Source organism: Cheilinus undulatus, linkage group 9 (genome assembly GCF_018320785.1).
Source record: "Cheilinus undulatus linkage group 9, ASM1832078v1, whole genome shotgun sequence".
Classification (NCBI taxonomy): Eukaryota; Metazoa; Chordata; class Actinopteri; order Labriformes; family Labridae; genus Cheilinus; species Cheilinus undulatus.
The window spans coordinates 45,527,415-45,546,316 of NC_054873.1; the positions used below are offsets into that span (position 1 = coordinate 45,527,415).

The following is an 18,902-nucleotide window of genomic DNA, read 5'->3' on the forward strand; positions in this document are numbered from 1 at the left end:
CTTTAAACTTATAATTTTTACTTTTTTGAGTTTCCAAATGATTTATCACCAGTGCTGTTTTTATGTTTTTTTTTTTTTTTTTGCTTTTTTTTTTTACTGGTGAAAATGAGGTTGACAGTTATGGTTAAATGTCGACCCTGTTAGACCCTCAGATTAGACCTAAATCCAGAATCCGGCCCCTGTTGTGATTGAATTTGACACCCCTGTCCTAACTAATCAATCTCATAACACACAGACACACATGGTGATAGAAATAGTGATAATGATATGAAACGGCTCTTGGAAGGGATCTGGATCTTATTGTTCACGAAAAAGAGCCGGCTCGTTCACGGTCAACACATCACTAGCCAGGGATATTTTTAAGTCCCAGAGGTGGACCCAGAAGTATGAAACATTAGGGGCTTAGCCCAAACTTAGGACAGTCCTGGCACCAGAGGCATGTTTAGCCAGAAATGTTTGGTCAAAAGACTGTCCAAGCATTTCAATCCAAATTTATGTTGAATATCCCTGCAAATCAATACATCATTTAGGAATAGTAGTAGTAGTTCCATCTTCTAAGACCCTGTAAAGTGAAATCCAAGAAAGCTTTTCACCTCTTTCCTGGCTTGGTTTCATGTGGGCGGGGCCAACATGTGGGCTCGTGGCCTCTCCATGAAACCAAGCTGACAAATCTCGACAGAGATCTCCATACGGCACCAGCATGTTCGTCACAGCTAAACCAAGCTGGAGAGATGGAGAGCAATTTTTATTTGTTACATGTCCATGGTTGATATCCACATAATACACGGCCAAATCAATTCTGAAACAGGGCAGCAGAATAACCACTCAGAGCACATGTGAGGTAGCTAAAAGCAACTGGAATGTAAGAGGAGGTGAGGTGTTTGGGACACTACCACTTTCGTTTGAACTTCTTTTTCAAGTGGAAACGCCGGAATAACGCCTGCAGTGCCTGTTATTTAGAAAGTCCGGGACAGCTGATGCCCCCCCCAATATGGTGGTTTCAACCCACACTAAGCCCATAATGCACTGCACGTTGATGGCTGTTGCTAAGCTCTATAGTCATGGGTATTTGGGGAGCTGGTTGGCTTGGGTTAAAAATACAGATAGGATTTCCTAAGACGTCATTGCAGGATGTTATTGTGGAAATTCACTTCTGGAGGAAGTGTGTGGTCACTGTTGGGCTATATTGTGATAAATCTTCTTCTATAGATAAATGTCTCTTTTATCATTCCCTGGAAGTGTCATGTTTCCAGAGTCTCTCCTCTCAACCACAGGAAGACACCACAAAGACCACCATACGCCTCTGAATCATTCAATATCTAAATCTCCCCCCAAAAAAACAGCTTCAACAGTCCTTCCTGCATTGATTGCATCTCATTTCTCCACACTGTTAATCAATTACGCCATTAAACAGTTTACAGTGTGAGCGACTCATCAGAGCGGTTAGCCGCCGTGGTTCCAGCAGTTCCGGATGGGAGGTTTTCAACCAGGCTTGTTGGACAGCAGCAGAACCGGCGGATGAGTGTGTATCACCTCAATTATACTGTGCGCTAAGTGTCTGACAACAGCTAATATTCCTCTTCCACCAGCGAACCCAATCGATGTTCTGGCATTCGTCACCCTGCTGAAAAAGCAATCATCCCACTGTCTCGCTCCTGTTAGGCGGGGAAATGGAGAGACACTCATCTGCCTTCTGCGCCTTCTGCTGGAATGCTCCAGCACTTATTTCCACAAAAGCACACACTCACACACACGCTTGTATATGCACACACCTTCTCCTCAATGCTCCTTGGCAGTGATAGTAAACTGTCAAGACACCAAGAAATGGAAGTGGCAGGTGTGAGGCTTGTCAAAAGAATGTGTCCAGCAACATCTCACTCTCCATTTCACTTGGAAAACACAAAAAAACAAACATTTGTGAGGAAAGCCCACCTCTCTGTCTAGTGATGTAGGGGAGATATGTGTCACAATGTCACCCCTCTCCTCATCGATGTAAAACATGTTGGGGGACGGCTTGTCTGGTGACTGCCTTACGATGCTGTAGCGTAATGCGGCGTTGTCTGTGGCCGGGTCGTCTGCGTCAGACGCTGTCATCGTCATCACTGTGGTTCCTGAGGAGACAATGAAAAACAGTGTTGATCAGATATCAAGGGATTGTAGTATAAAGACACCTGTATCTGGAAGGTCCAGTCACTGGATAATCAGTATTCCTGGCCACCATTACACCATAAAGACAAAAGAACACTCCAAGGAGAAAAGGTTATTGAAAAGTATATGTCTTGGGCTGGATATAAAAATTTCAGCTAAGTCTATAAACAATATAGAAGGAGTATGGCAAGTGTAAATCTGCCAAGATCAGACCGTCCTCACATGGAGGAGCGAGCGTGCAAGGAGACTAGTGAGAGAGTCCACCAAGACACCTGTGACTACTCTGATTTAGATGAGTATCTTGAATGTCAAAAGGAGCCAAGAATTAATAAACTAGCATTTAAATAGACAAATCCACTTTTAAAATCCTTGCACTGGCTCCTTGTTTCATTTACAATTGATTTTAAAGTGCTTTAAAGCTTTACACAGCCCTGTTCCTCCATACATCACAGACATTCTCTCCCTAAGCTAGCCAGCAAACTCAATGAACTAGAGCTGAAAACCCATATAAACTTTAACCAGAACTGTGGGCCACTGTCCACTGTCCATAGTGGCTATAGCAGGATACACTGAGTTCAGTGGTAATGGGGTAGACAATATTCTCCCATCAAATTTCAAACTCTGCAGTCGGCCTGACGTTTCTGTGCAGATGCTAAAACCCTCCTCCACCCCAGCCACTTCCTTACAGTTCTTTAGCATCTAGTCCAGATCCTCATCTCATCCTGCATATCTTAGTCTCCTCCTCCAAGCCAACTTAAAGGTGTCCCAGTCCAGCTTTTCAGAGGTCTACTCCTCATCTGATCCACTACCAGTGTCCTGACTCCATAGGACTATTCCTGCTGTCGCCCTCACTACCGCTTCAAGTACATAAAGTCATCACGATGGAGTCTCATCACCAAAGACATTGCACATTTCTCCTTCATCAAAATGTGTAAAATGAATTGTTAAGCTCATATTAAATCTCTCCTAAATGAACAGTTTTAGATGTGAAAGTTACACCAACACTTTAACTGTAAAACCAGTCAAAGAGAGACAAGCTCGTTTTTTACTTCATGTCCCTGGTGCAGCATTACAAAGCAATCATGGCAGCAGGTGTATAAAAGTGCAATATCAAACTACTTCTTAATGTGTGTATTAATGCGTTTCTCCTTCATATCAGCTCCAACAGCATGTTGCAATTCTGGGGGGGGGTAATTGGAACAAAAATGGAAATTCTGCTGGCTGCAGCTGAACTGAAATAGAAAGTAATCTTTGACACACCCTCACCCTCTCTGCCTGTCGGCGTTATGATGATATACACTCACACCGATTCCGTGGGACACACTCAGTCACCACAACACACAACCAGAGATGTACAAGCACATTAACTTTATGTCTCTTCTTTGTTTTGTTCTTCTTAGTTGTCTGTGAATCTTGATCCCCAATCACTAATTTATGTAGTCAGTGTCAGTACAAACCTCCTTGATTGGGTTAAACTATAAGTCTACATCTGGATTTTAAGGTCACAAGCGGTAGCTTTACACAATGTTAAAAAGTTATTGAGTTAGTCTGCCAAAAACAACCTCTCAAATGCATGTAAACATGTAAGTCCATGTAAAATCATACTAAGAGGAATTTCACAAGGTTTGACTGATGTCCCGAGATCAGTGGTTCTCAAATGGTTTGCCAAGGCACACTAGTGTGCCCTAAGGCAAGTCTAGGTGTGCTGTGGGAATTTGTACCATACATTTGTACCATACATTATTACTACAACTTTGTGGCAAGTACTGTAACCAGGCCTGCCCACAGATCTGGCTGGACCCCTGAAAAACCCCAGAGAATGGGCATTGTGATCTATTGATGATATCAGTGTATGTGTGTTGGATCAGTAGCATTGGTGCTAGCATCCTGGCTAACAGTTACCTCATTAAGAGATGAAAAGCATGGCGAGCCATTACTGGGTTGAAATAGGAGTTGAAATTATTAATTCATGCTACTTTTAACCAAGTTAACCAATTTTTCTTCCCATTTTTGCCACTTCTTTTGAAAAACCATTTTGCTGCTTTTTTTTAAAGCATTTTTGCCACTTCTTATTACTACATTTGACCCATTTTTGCTACTTTTTTGCCAATTTCCCCCCAATTTTGCTATTGTTTGGTTATTTTTCCCATCACTTTTAACCCCTTTTTACCACCTTTTAGCAACTTTAACCCTTTTTTGCCACTTTTCTGCCACTTGTGATTTAATTTGCCACCTTTCAGACACTTCAACCCATTTCTGACACCTTTTAACCAATTTTTGCCCACTTTTGCCATTATTTGACCACTTTTTTGTCCAATTTTTCCCTTTTTTATCACTTTTAACCCATTTTTACCACCATTTTACAACATTTAACCCTTCTTTTAGGCCACCTGAAACCCATTTTTGCCACTATTTTGCCACTTTCAGCAAGTTTTTGCCAATTTCATCCCATTGTTTGGCCACTTTACCTATTTTCGCCCATTTTTTACTTTATTTTGTCACTTTTTGTCCAATTTGTCATGTTTTTTCATCACTTTTAACCCATTTTTGCCACCTTTTGGCCACTTTTGCCATCTCGATGTTCCCCAAGTTGTCTGGGCCCTAAGAGGCTCTCCCCTTTATCTCCCTTTATAGGCCACCTTGACTGTAACATTATTTGAAAAGTATATTTTGTATCAATTTAAAGTTGGTGTGCCTTGAGATTTTGGCTTACCCTTAAGTGTGCCTTGGGCAAAAAAAAAGTTTGAAAACCACTGCCCTTGATAATGAAGTAGATGGCTGATTTACTCTTGCACTTAAACACCAAACCTACCTAGGTGTACTGAGCATGCTCCACAGTTCCCATGCCAGGCTTTGACCCTGATGTCAAACAGCAAAAAAGCATGGAGGAAAGTTGGGAAGAAATGGGGAATAAGTATTAAAAAGGTGACTGCTGGAGACCAGTTTCACTTCTTTGGACAACAAGGACAGTTCAGGTATGAAAATAAGGTCACCTTTACCTGCTGACATACAACTAGTTTTCTGCTAGCTTACTTGTTGGCGAAGTTTTTCATAGGCAGTGTTTAGGCTACAGTAATTATATTCCATTAGTCTATAATGTAGTAAAGTGTTGCTAATTCAAAAATCAGATTACTATTCTTGATTAAACAATTATTATTTTTAACTTGCATTGCTTTAATTCCCCCAACTACTTCATCTACGTCATGGTAAGATGAATGAATGAATCAAATGTCTCTTTTCATACATGCATATACTCAGTGTTAGTTTATGCAGGATTGATAGGCCCAGCTGTAATCAGCTGATGACCAGGTGACCCCAGTTATCACGTCAGAGCTCCCACAGCCAATCACAGCTCTTTCTCTAAACACAGCAGTCCATTTAATATGACTTTCTTCTCACTAATTCCTGCTTGCATTAATGCTGCTGCTGCTGGCAAAGCTTAATCTCCACCCCAGCCTCCTCCTATATAGCATTACCTTTGTTGCATCCTCAAATTGAGATTCATGCTACTATTAATTGCTTTTGAACTAATTTAGTTGTATTCAGTGCACATTGTCATTAATACACCTGTCCATACAGGCGTTTCTAGCTATGTGCTTTCTGGAAAGTCAAAGCATGCTACTTGATTAACCCAGGTAGAATCTTTTAAACAGAGCCTTCTCCACCAAGTAAAGTTTATGAAGTCATGCAAAAGTAACTGGTATTGCAATATTACATTCAGTTATAGATTAGAGTTTTAAGTTATGAAGTCATGTGATATATTTATTTTTTAAAAAGTAACTAATAATGTGTTTTTTAAGTAATAGCTGCTCAACACTTACCATAACTGAAATAAGAAATAACACTGGCTGAAGCTGAAAAGCAGCATTCTACCACTGACTGTAGCACAGTCTGATATACTTTCAAGACGTGTTGAAAATAATCTTCTCCACCAAGCATCCTGATGTAGATGTGCAATAATAACAGTGATAGCTTGGATTTATATTGCACCTTTAATGGCACAGAGGCAGAACATAACCATTGCATACTGACAAGATTTTTAGATTTTCCTCCTGTGGTTGGGCCTACTGTAAATACATAATAGATAACACTTTGTTGTCTGATTGCCTGGAAATTTGCTTTGCATCACCAGCTCATCGATCATCACAGAAAAATTACATCAGATTAAGAAGGTATATCATAAAAAACAGTATAGCATTAAATGTTTAAAGCAAGCAAACACAATATAGGTATCTTGTATCAGGTGAAAGAGCCAGAGAACAACAGGACATACCCAAATTTGAAATACTCTCTCAGCTCTCAGAGGAACACTTCAAACTCAGCACAATGTAATACTTCAGCATGTCTCTAGACCAGGTGTTGCTTACAAAAATAAAAGTACATGCTCACTATTACTGCAGGATCTGTTCTTCAGCCACAAATCATAAATGTTTATTTACTGTACAACATTGTACAACACAATGGTCCACTAATTCATGTTTCCAAAATTTCTGCTACCTATAATTATGAAGACACTGCAGTTTTTTTTTAGAGGTTTGGCGCTTTATGAAAACTACTGTAGCTGGCTTAAAGGCAGAATCCCTAAACCTGATTCTAATATAGGTTTAATTCTGTTTTGTCTAAATGAATTGCTTTGTATAAGTTGTGTGAGTGCAACATTATCTTAATCACTGGAAATGATTATAGACCTACACCTCATATCTCATGCACAAATATGATGATTTTATCTCTGGGCCTGTTGGAGCTTAACGCCCCAGGCAATAAACCACTTATAAGGCAACCTTTAACATTTTCATGTCATATTTAAATCCTTACAGGGCATCTGAAGTTAATTTCTCTCATTAAATGTGACAATCACAGAGTAAGGCGAGGAGAGAGAGCATCAGGTGATAAGGCTTTTAATTTCAATGAGTTAATACAAATAATTTTGGAAACAAAAAATCAAGAAAAATGAAAAAGACTAATTGCAATTCTTTATTTTTCAAATTTTGATAGTCCTTTGTTACCCATTTTAGAGTGCTAATTTTTAATTAGAGACAAAAAAAATTATTTTATTTTTCCCTATTATTATTTTTATTTAAAGATACAGTGTCAAATAATCAGCCTAGCCTTCAGCAGAACAAACTTAGTTCAAGTCAAATTTGAAAACAAATTTTAATGAAATGTCAAAGTAGGTCTGAATGAGTGTTTAATCACAGTTTTATTTTCATTAACACACCTTTTAAATACACCGGTTGCCATAGTAACCACAAAAAGCGAGCATCGCAATCTAGAATCTGACCGCTAGGCTCAAAACACTGTCACCACAGTGGTGCGTCATGTCACATAGCGTGTGCACACCAGCAACAGTATGTCAACAGTCAAACTCCTCACCAGCCTCTGCTGAACCAGGCTCCGTACCAGAGTCGAGATCCCGCTCAGGGCTTGCCTCCCTGCTACACTGAAAGTGAAAAAAAACAATAGGAGCAGTGCTATGTCACATGCAGTTAAGGCCTCACACTTATTCTGCACCAAGAACTGAAGATGGCGCTATATTTGCACTTCTAGGCTCTCAAACAGAGCTGCTGCGATCAGTCTCTATTCTGCATGCCTTATCTCTTCAGATAGGTCATTCCAAAGTCGAGGAGCCCTGACGGAAAAAGCTCAACCACCTTTAGTTTTAAGTCTCGACTTTGGAACAACCAGGAGGTTCCCATCTGAGGATCTAAGGCTGCAGGCTGGGACATAGGGGATTTAAAGTTCTATTATATATTTTGGAGCCAGACCATTTAGTGACTTAAAAAGAACATTAAAATCTTAAAGTCAATTCTAAAACTAACGGGAAGCTAGTGTAAAGACGCTAAAATCGGGGTGATGTGATGTCGTCTGTTAAAACCATCGTGAAGCCTAGCTGCTGCATTTTGAACCAGTTGAAGGCGAGAGAGGGATTTCTGACTGGTACCTGACAGGAGAGAGTTACAGTAGTCCAGAGGGGAAAAAAATTAGTGCATGGATTACCTCTTCTGTATCAGACTAGTGGACAATTGGTTTTATTTTGGCCAGTGTGCGTAAAGTTAAGCTTGCTCCCAGTCAGATAATGACTGGGCCAATCATCTGTGGCGAAAGAGGTGGACACCAGATGTGCCTTTGATGTGAAACAGTCTATCTGGTGTGTCAGGTTAAGTTTAAATGGCCTAATGGGACTTTAACTAATCCTAAATTTGCATGTAAATGTTATAATTTGTGGCTCACTGCAGTGCGCTGTTGGTACTCTGCTTCACTCCTAAATATACAGCTGACATTTTCTTTTTCAGGAGAAATTCAAAAGGCCTTTATTTAATCACTGAATCATTCAGCTTATGCTATAAACAGAATTAAACTTTTATCACCATGTTTAAGATGGGATATTATGCCATAATCATAAGAAAGATAAGCCAGATTCCAGCTTTTAAGAGTAAAAGCAGATAAAAACACTTTTCCTTATGCTGATGTTTACTTTTGAAAAGCCGATTCCATTCTCCTCAGTAGCGATTAGACTGATAAAAGTTTAATGTGTTTTCTGGAAAGAAAGCCCTTGTGATTGTTATTTGACCTGCATACTTAACAAAACATTCTCCAGAGCATCAAATAGCTGCACTGTATAGCACGGCTCATAAACATCGATCCCTTTTCATGCTCCCTCTTAATACCCGACAGTGCTCTGCCACAGAACATTAGGCAAACTATTCAAATAAGACACAAAGAGCTTTCTGGAAAATATGCAAAGCCTACATTAAACAGCGACGGCTAAGCGGTGGGCCTCTTTAGTCCGGCTGGAGGTAATGAGGGGCAGAGAGGTGTGGTTTTGATCCCCTTGGCATTTGCTCTTCAAGGTGAACCATTAATGGTTAAGTAAACCAGTAATCCTTCCTCTGCAGGATAATTACACAGTCCCATCTCCTTCATTACCTTTACTCTGTTCCACTTCACACCTTAAAGCCACACTGTTTGAGATGACTCAGAGAACGCACAAACCCACATGTCTCCTCAGTCACACACCAACCAGATGGAAATTAGGGCCTTAAAAGCGGTGACTAAAATTATCTTGAAGCGATCTCAGTGAATTATGTACTCATTACCAAAGTCTCTCTAATACAGCACAATCATGTAACATGCTTTATGTGATTTCTGAGATAACTAACCCTCTCAGTCCTCACTGTCCTCATCAGATACACTAATGCCTCTCACAACAAGTATCATGTAACCAGTGAGCATTCATCAGCACAGAGTACAGCACAGCATCAGCATCAATCAGCATACATGATAAACATCGAGCATTCTGTAATGGGACAGTGGGGCTTGGTATAAGTCCAGCACTGACATCTGTGTGTTTAATCATATTATGACATCATGTTAGAGGCCTTGCTAAGACTCATTGCCCCCTCCTATCAGCTTCCTCCTCCAGCAGGAGCCAAGACTCAATCAATCTTAACTGCATTGGATGCTTGTATGGTGGGATGGAAGAGGGCGCAGCCCTGCTATTACCTCGCTATCACCCGGTCTCATCTGCTGTGCAGCTGACACCAGATAAGAGCAGATGAAGACTAAAAGTGGTACGCTACACATGAGGCAGCTAAGACAGAGTGTTAATTTACAAGAAATTTGAACTTATAGGGTCTCCTGACTGGATGTGAGAGTCAGATATGGCTTTCTATGCACACTGGCTGTCTACACTGCATCCATGAAATATTAACTCCTCTGATGTGTGAATATCAGATCTAGCTGTTAACAGTGAGAATATCAAGTGCTTTTATTTTGAAGGTGGAGAAACAGAGGGTTAAGTGGTGAGCTGACATGCTGCCTTAAAGTTGACGGCAAGCTGCAACCTCCATGATTAAAAGCGAAGCCAATGCCCATCCATCTGTCCGTTATCCATATTGTTTGTCCCACAGCCCCACACGGGAAAATCCCAGTTGCCATTGGGTACTGGTCGAACAATCACCGGGCTGACATATAGTTTATGGATGAAAGTATTTGGCCACACCAGTGTGTTACTGAATTTAGGTGTTTCAATCAGATCCGTTACCACAGGTGCATAAAAATCAAGCACATAGCCATGCAGTTGGGAAAAAAATTGTGATCCTAAATGGGTCATTCTGAAGAGCTCAGTGACTTAAGTGCGGTACTCTGATGGATGCTACTGTTGCAATAAAACAGTTTTTGAAATTTCATCCCTGTTGGATATTCCACAGTCAGCTGTAAGTGATATTATTAGAAAGTGGAAGCGTCTAGGAACAACAGCAAAATCTTCCTTTCCTTCTTTTCTGAATTTTCTTTCAGGGGCCGAAGTTTTAGTCGACAAAAACTCAAGACATTTTAGTCTAGTTTTAGTCCATAAAAATCCCTAATGTTTTAGTCTTCACTTTTTGTCCGACAAAAACTAAATTCCATTTTAGTCTAGTTTTAGTCATCTTGATGAAAACTAAATTTACTTTTTGTCAGTTTTAGTCATCACAGATCTATTTTTGTTAGTCTTAGTCTAGTTTTTGTCAAGGAAAAAGGCTGTTGAAGAAGTGTTTTAGTCGACGAAATTAACACTGGTCACATGGTGCATTAAAGCCCTCAACCCTCTGCTGATTCCGTAGCTGAAGAGTTCTGAACTTCCACTGGCATTATGGCTTCATGAAATAGGTTCCCATGGCCGAGCAGCTGCATGCAAGCCTCACATCACAAAGTCCAACGCAAAGCATTGGAGGGAGTGATGTAAAGCACACTGACACTGGACTGTGAAGTGACAAATCATGTTTCTCTTTTTGGTATTTAGATAGGGTTCTGGGTTTGCTGGATGCCGAGAGAACATTATCTGCCTGACTGCACTGTGCAAACTGTGAAGTTTGGTGGAGGAGGGATAATGGTATGGGCCAGTCTTAATGCTCCAGCATACCAAGACATTTCAGACAATGATATGCTTCCAACTTTGTGACAACAGTTTGGGGAAGGCCCTTTGCTGTTCCAACATAACTGTGCCCAAGTGCACAAAGCAAGGACTATAAAGATATGGCTTGATGAGTTTAGTGTGGAAGAACTCTAATGCTGTCGAGCACCGTTGGGATAAACTCGAACAGAGACTGAAAGCCAGGACTTTCCATCTAACATCAGTGCCTGACCTCATAAATGCTCTATGGAATGCATGTGTGCAAACTCCCACAGAAACACTCCAAGAAGAGTGGAATCTGTTACAACTGCAAAAGGTGGGCCAACTCCAAATAAGAGTACATAGGGTTAGGGTTGGAATGATCAAGTGGCCAAATACTTTTGTCCATACAGTGCATATGTGCTTGGAAGACTGAAACGTAAAGCAAACAGAGAAAAAAAAAAAGGAGAATAGGGTAAAACATGAGCACTGACATGGAAAACCGCCATGATTGACACAGAAAAGTAAAGCAAACAAAGATTCACGTGTTGTGGATTGATTTCATCAAACAGTCTGCTGGGACACGGTGCCGTTGCCTTCAGCTCCCTCCCATATCTTTCTAAAACACCGAGGGAAATCAGGGGGCCGGCAGATCTGTCGGTGCCACTGGGGAACTGACACAGTGTGAAAAAAGCTGAGATGAATCAAGAGAACATTCACTTGATAGAACAAAAAAGAGTAAATGTGATGCTAGTATGTGTAAGACACGCAGGCAGACGTACAGTTTATGTGTCACAGCAGAGAGTGAGCGAGTTGAGTTTCATTTTAAATTATTCAGTGGATAACCCAGGACCTGAAATGGGATTTAAATTAATCAGAGTGTAGTGAGTGAGGAAGACTGAGAGCTGACCTGCTCTATTCTCAGGTGTGAATGAGATCAAAGCAGGTTCACAGATCAATCATCTTATCCAGTACCAATACTGTCGAGATACAAGACGTTCAATCACAGCACATATTCATAGGAAGCAGAATACGAGTATGAAGAGCCTGCAGCACACATTCAAGTGGATTAAGTTTTTTAGGGAAATCCACAAGGTGGGAGAGAGAAAGGAGGAAACTGTAGAGTGACACAAATCAGCACTTGGCTAAATAGCAATGCTTCAAAGCTCTTTTTTTCTTTTCAGGGTTCTTGAAATCACTCTTTATTCTCCTGAACCAGTAGGAAACCATGAGTTTAAAGGCTCTTGAGACTCTACGTTTGCACTGGATACAGTGGACTGTACTCCCTGTCAATATTCTGCCTCTATTTCATCTTTCAAAGCTTATGGATACAGACCAAACATTGCAATACCAACAGCAGTGTTGGGCAATGCAGTCAAGAGGTTAGGCCAGTGCAGAGGAAGAAGAATGTGGAAAAATGGCAGGATTTCATTCAAAATTTCTGATTTAATATTGCAGACACGTTGCATTGTGTGAGCTGTTAGAGGCTACAATGATGATATCTCAGTGACAGCACAGAGGCAAAGAACAGAATTTCTGGGCAGAGGACAGACAGTGCACACCAAAATAAGACATGTGATTATGTGGACAGTAAAAGTTGAGTGGTTTAAAACTTGCTGATCGATATTCATACATCAGCTTGTAAAACGTCAACCCTGTGGTGCACAGTCAAGCTCTAAACATTTTTTTCTCTCTCTAAACTTTTCTTCAGGACAGCTGTGGTTTTAAGAATGTGTGCTGCGGTACTGCCACTTGAATTTTGAAATAGTTATGGGAATAAAAAGAGGTTGTTTTTTTGTTTTTTTTGCACTAACTTGTGGACTAAAGAATTTTAAAATCAGTCTGTGACAAAAACTCATCAAAACATATGATAAACTTTTTTACAAAAATAAAAACAAAAATAGAAACACAAAAATATCATGATTATTATTAATAATAATAAAGATAATAGAAATAAAATAATAATAATTATAATCATCCTTGCACTTTTTGGAATTTGTATCAGTATTTAAAGTGCAGAGACTCTGAGGGACAAAATGAAGCCTCTCTGTGTGTCTTTCTGTCTGTTATGAGTCATTCAGGCTCCTTCCTCCAGTGTCAAAATCTGTGCATGCTGTGTTCAGTACTAAACAGCCTGCCATTTGTTGTCACAGCCCAGTTGCAATGCATTCTGGGATACAAACAAACAATATGGCAGGCTAACCGACTAACTGCAGGAACAAACAAAAAATGGATTACAAATGGGTAAAAAGATGTCCAATATTGGAGTGGCTGATGTGAATTTAATCTTTAAAGACCCCTGAAAGTCAGCCAAGTTCGAGACTGAATATATAAGTTTGCTATAAGTGTTACAAAGGCATGGATAGCATCATTAGAACGGCACAGGAAAAAACAAGTAAGTGCCAGCAATTTAAGTTCAAAGTTATTTGAATCTCAATAACACGTTTCTTTTTGTTGTATATGACAATGCCGTCGTTGGAGGGTTAAGTGACTTTTCCTGTAAAATAAGCAGGAAATTGAGTTGGCACAGGGGACTAATACAGAGATATACTTGGTGTTAACAAATGTTGCAGTAATGCATGACAAAGTATCCTGTTAGATTATTCAGATTACTTTTTGCTGTAATGGACAAGTGATTTGTTATTATTTGTTTATTCAGGTCACAAGAAAAAACTGCCCTTCCTTTTTCTTTTCTGTTGCTGCAAAAGAAAATTGCACATCCATGTGCACAGTTTCTGTTTCCCTCCTACCTGTTGGCATGTAGCTACATACCGGTGTAAGATAAACACAGCTTTGTCAGTGAATGTTTGCTAATTTAGCAATTGAGATGGCAGTGAGGACAGCATTGTGCAACATTTTGGAATTAAAGTGCAATGCAAGTTCAAAAGCTCATGTTGTATTGTTATCACAGAAACAGGATGCAGCATAGAGTATAATGCAAAGACTGTGCGCAATACGGTATGCCTTTTCCCAGCTCATTTTCAGTTTGTGTTAGAGCAATTATGATTGTTTTTACTGTTAAACTGCTGCAGAGTTAAAGGTTATGGAACACAAACTAGGCTGTAGAGTGACAGTAGAGACAATACATATGCCCATGTAACATGTATCTTTTCTTAATATGCAGACAGTACTGTACCAGGGTACTTGTCAAAAGTAATACAACCTAGTACTTCTGGTAACTATGCAAACATGAACACATGGTTGCTCAAACTGCTTTTTACCTTGCATGTCCCATTCACCCATTCACATACTGATGGCAGAGGTGGCTATATGAGGTGTCAACTGGAAATAGCTAATTTCATTAACATACTCTGACACAATGAAGCTGTGGGAGCAGTTTGGGGCTCAGCATCTTGACCTTGGCATTTGACTGCGAGAGATAGGGATCCACCCTTTTATCTGATAGATAACTCTCCCACTGATCCACAGTCGCCCCTTCATGACCCATTTATCATACCCTTATCTACTTTTCAACAACCTTAATAAAGAAAATCTCCCAGGTGTCAGGGACAATGTTTTCTGGGTCTAAAATTGAACTTTGTATCAAAATGTCATTGATGTATGACCTATTCAAACCGACTCCTGGAGAAGCAGAACATTTCCGGGGTTCCTGAATTTTCTACAGGCGTTTATTCTGAGTTACGACTGAAATGTGAGTTTTTGCCACAAGCAAATAAAGTGGTTGTTGTAAAAATGGTGCAGGTATGAGGGGCTTTCAGCAGACAGCCTGTCTGTTTGACTGAAAGCTGAATAGAACGCTACACATTGAGACTATTTGCCATCCTTTGTAACTACTTCACCACTTTTCAGAGCTGGGATGCTGCCGTGTCTGTTGGCTTTTGTGTCTTTGTTGAACTTGTCATTCCAAGAGAAGACTGCAAGATTGGGTTTTAGATCAGATTTAAACGCCTGCTCTTACAAATTGCTGTTATGTGTACTTTGCAAGTCTTCAAATCTTTTTTTGTCCATTTTTACTTTAAAATCTTCATTTTTACCATGGAGGTAGCACATCTAGATCCATGCAGATGCAATAAGGGTGTGGGAAGATTTAATTGCACAGCAAATAATAAAATCTTTCCTTTTTTTGAATGCAGGTAATATCATAAAAGGAGATTATTATTTTTTTCATGTATGCCAAGACAAGAAACAGACTCCCTTAAGGAAGCTTAGATTGAGTCTTATGCCCACCTTACACCAATCATCTGACATCACACAACCTCTGGCAAAACTGTGATGATTGTAACTCAAATTTTGGAAATTTGTCTGGGACATTGACATCACTTTGACTGTCATCACATGTAAATGCAGCATGCTATGCGTGACTGGTTCCAGTTCATGTTGGTGGCAAAGTATCAGAAAGCCAGGTTGCAATATCTCCCTGAGGAGTTGATGGTAGGTCCTGAAGCTCCAACAGTTGAACGAGATGATTTTACACCCAAATTTTGGCCCCATTTTAGCTCCACCATCATGATTAGATTGGCTTGACCTGTTTCAAGGCCTGTGGCAACCAATTATTTATCCAATTCATTCTCAAGTGCGCAGTGTCCAGATGTTTTTTTTACTGCTCAAAATCAAGTCAACACTTCCCTGATCTGAAATAATAAAAATCAAACTTGTTTCTAATCTCCTATTCCAGTTAAGGCTTCCTCAATCAGAACACCTTCAAAAGGTTGTCTGCAATCACATGATCCCAGAATCCATAGGGGGTTAGGAAGTTGGGGGGCAGCCCTTTAGAATGAATGGGAAAAATAGCACTTTAAAGCTCTAAGTGGACCTGTGCACTTTTACCTTTACTTTACAATACAGCATTTTATTTTCACCAAAGTTTAAATGATTTACCAGGCGTAGAGGAGACCAATATCACAAATTACTCAGTCCTGCAGATTTAGGCCTTGTCCAAACGGAGACAAAACGTTATATTTCTGTTTCTTTTTGAAAATGTTTTCCATAAATATGGGATTGTTTGAGGAAGTGTCTGCGTAAGCACGGAACCACTGAAAACCACTGGAAACGCCGTAGTACATATGCCAAGCCTGTACATGGCGCTGTATTGCTGCCACGGAAATGCACCAAAAGAGACAAGAAGATCACAGAAAACTGACACAAAATTTGTTCTAGTTGCCCTCCGGGTTTTTCTCTGTGTTGGATTTAAGAACATCTGGTGTCTGCTGTTCTCAGTGGTGGTAAAGGAGCATCAGGTTTTGCTGTTGAAGCCATAATAAGCTCAATAGCTTCTGCAGCACGAACACACCCCCGTAATCCACCATTGTTGTTTTGGTTTGATATGCGCATGCGGGGTCAGTGTGCTATGCTTTGTGTGACATAACCGTTTGAAGAAAGACGCGGTTGGCCGTCCACACAGAGATGAAACAGTAATCGTTTATAGATTTGTTCACTCTGGGACCCAGTTTCAAAGAGTAGCTTTTACGGCCTCCTAAAACGCCGTTTCTATGTGGATGAAATGCCGATACGACAAAAAACTTTTGTGTATACTCCTGAATTCGTCTCCATGTGGACGGGGCCTTCGGGTCCAGTCAGGTGAAGGGAGAAAAGAGTCTTTAGGGGTGCCTGGTACTGAACTAAGTGGCTAGCTGAGCCATTTTAACATATAAAAAGCTTGAAATTGGAACAGGGATTTACTATCAACTGAATAAACCTTGTGGGGAAACCGAGTAATTATTTGCCATGCATGAACAAACCTTTGCTTTGAAATACAGCTAAAGCTAGCTCCTGTTTGAGTTCCAGTTTTCTGCTCTTCATCCTTTGTGTTATTTGAGCCACATTTAAAAGGCCAAACTGTTACCAAATAAGAACCCATTTGGAAGCCAAACAACCAGCTCAACTGGGCTGAACCAAATGATCCAGATCTCTCAAAAGAGATGGGTATTCAGTCGCATTAAGCGAGGCTGGTGAGACAGAGGAAGATCAGCTGAGGAATGGGTAAGATCAGAGCTTAAGATGCTAAACCATTACATAACTGTACTGAATTAAACTGGACCGCTTTGTGGAGACAGACCATGCATGAGCGTTTGGTGACACCACTCATCCAGGCTTTAGATGGAGGCTTTTTTAATTCCCGCCTGCTGGCATTTCTCATGGAGTTTTTAAAACTTTTTGTTTTTCCAACTTGAATGTTTCATGACTTTCAGGACTAAAGAGTATTAAAAATCTTTATACTTTTACACTTAAAAAACTCAGCATGGTTATAAACAGCTCAAAATATGGCCCTTTTGGTAGCATTTCTCTAGGCAGAAATCATTACTTTCCCTTAATCTGCTGGAACTCACTGCTGCATGGCATCATCTGCCAAAGAACCTCACTGAGAATGAGTAGACTTGGATGCTATACAAACCTGATGTTGCATAATTTATAGCTTACAAAACATAATCCATACATCCATAATCTGCCAGAGTAGATAGACTTTTATATGTGTATGGCATGGGACGGATTTCACATCTATCTGGGCAACCCCCCATACATGGGGGTTAGTGGGTGACAGTTCTGTCTTGAACATCCATTACAGGTCAAACAGAGTTACGAAACAAATGACAAAGTAGACATGCACCACCACAAAGTGTAAACTATATGACTTAAGCATGGAGTCAGTTGGTAACCCAAACTCTTGCCAAAGATGTTAATTCTTTTACTAAAGAAAAGTGGCTGAGTTCTGATTAAACTGCTGATGTAACTGCATAAATGCTGATGTCATCACCAGCTGCCATGTTAAGAGGCTTGCAGTTACCTTTACTTAACCCATACCTATTTCTTCTCAAATGACACCAACTGGTCCAGCCATACTTTGACTTCAACCTTGAAGTTTTGCATGGTTAGGTCAGGTATGAGAGCACATGCCAGTTCAGCACTTTGCTGCATCAATTTTGGTCCTGTACCGCCCTGACCTCCATGTGTTAATCAGTCTGCACCAGGCCCATGCCCCATCTCTCCAGGTATCCTCCCAGCTGCCCCCTCCACAATGCACACAGTCACCCCTGGGGTCTGGACCAGCAACGTCAGCATTAGACACATGCTCTTGCCAAGGATACCCATAAATGCGCCGAAGAGAAGTTGTCACAAAGGAGTCCAGCCAGTGCCTCTGGCCATCAGTCAACGTCCAGGCATCACTGGGAGGACAGAAAGACTTTCACTTTTCTTCCACATGCTCTGATACCAGGAATGCCACAGTGTCTTGCTCAACGAATTCATCGCCCCATTTGCAAGTCCAAGTATGCAGTTTATTTCAACTTCCCAGTCAGTGGTTTACACTGCCAAGGTAGATGAACTGCACTACAACTTCCTCGCTTTCACTATTCACAGACGCAGATTCAGTGGCAGCATCCAAAGCATTTCTAAATGCCTGGATCTCTGTTTTGGTTAAGGAGGCATGCCTTGCCAGTGCTTTGGCCTCCTTACTCAGCAAGTTAAGATGCTCTACAGTCTACAGCCTCTGCAAGGACCACAGCATGATCAGCAAAGTCTGAAGCATCTAAGAGACGTGGAATCTGGTCGATCCATCAGCTTAGCAAGCCAAACAAGGAGATGAGAAAGATGAGTGCCCTTTTCAGCTTTCATGCAAGGCATCCTGCATAGGGTTGATAACAATAACCCTCTAAATGTAATTTATTTCTTCCAAAGCCATATTTGATTGTGTATGTTTCTATGGGATCTGGTCTCTGGAGTACCACTCTGAAGTCATTCCCACAAACAGCAGGTGTGTGGTCATGTGTTCTAGCTGAATTGACAAACATGTGCATTCAGAGAAACTTTAATGTTAAGCATTGATCGAACCTGTCCTTATGTTTGCAGTCTCCACTGTATTGATTTGTCAATACTCCAGATTGTTTCCAGCCTAAGAGCCCAAACAAACATTAGTTAAATTTGCTCA

The 18,902-nt window shown here is 40.6% G+C and overlaps 1 protein-coding gene across 1 annotated transcript in view; it reads right to left on the reverse strand.

Moving 5' to 3' along the window:
• The window catches only part of cdh13 (cadherin 13, H-cadherin (heart)), a 784,391-nt gene that overhangs the window by 267,666 nt on the left and 497,823 nt on the right, over nucleotides 1-18,902 (reverse strand). Inside the window, exon 8 of the mRNA XM_041795315.1 lies at nucleotides 1,933-2,111. Within this exon, the coding sequence (XP_041651249.1) occupies nucleotides 1,933-2,111 (179 nt within the window). The remainder of the gene's footprint in view (nucleotides 1-1,932; nucleotides 2,112-18,902) is intronic.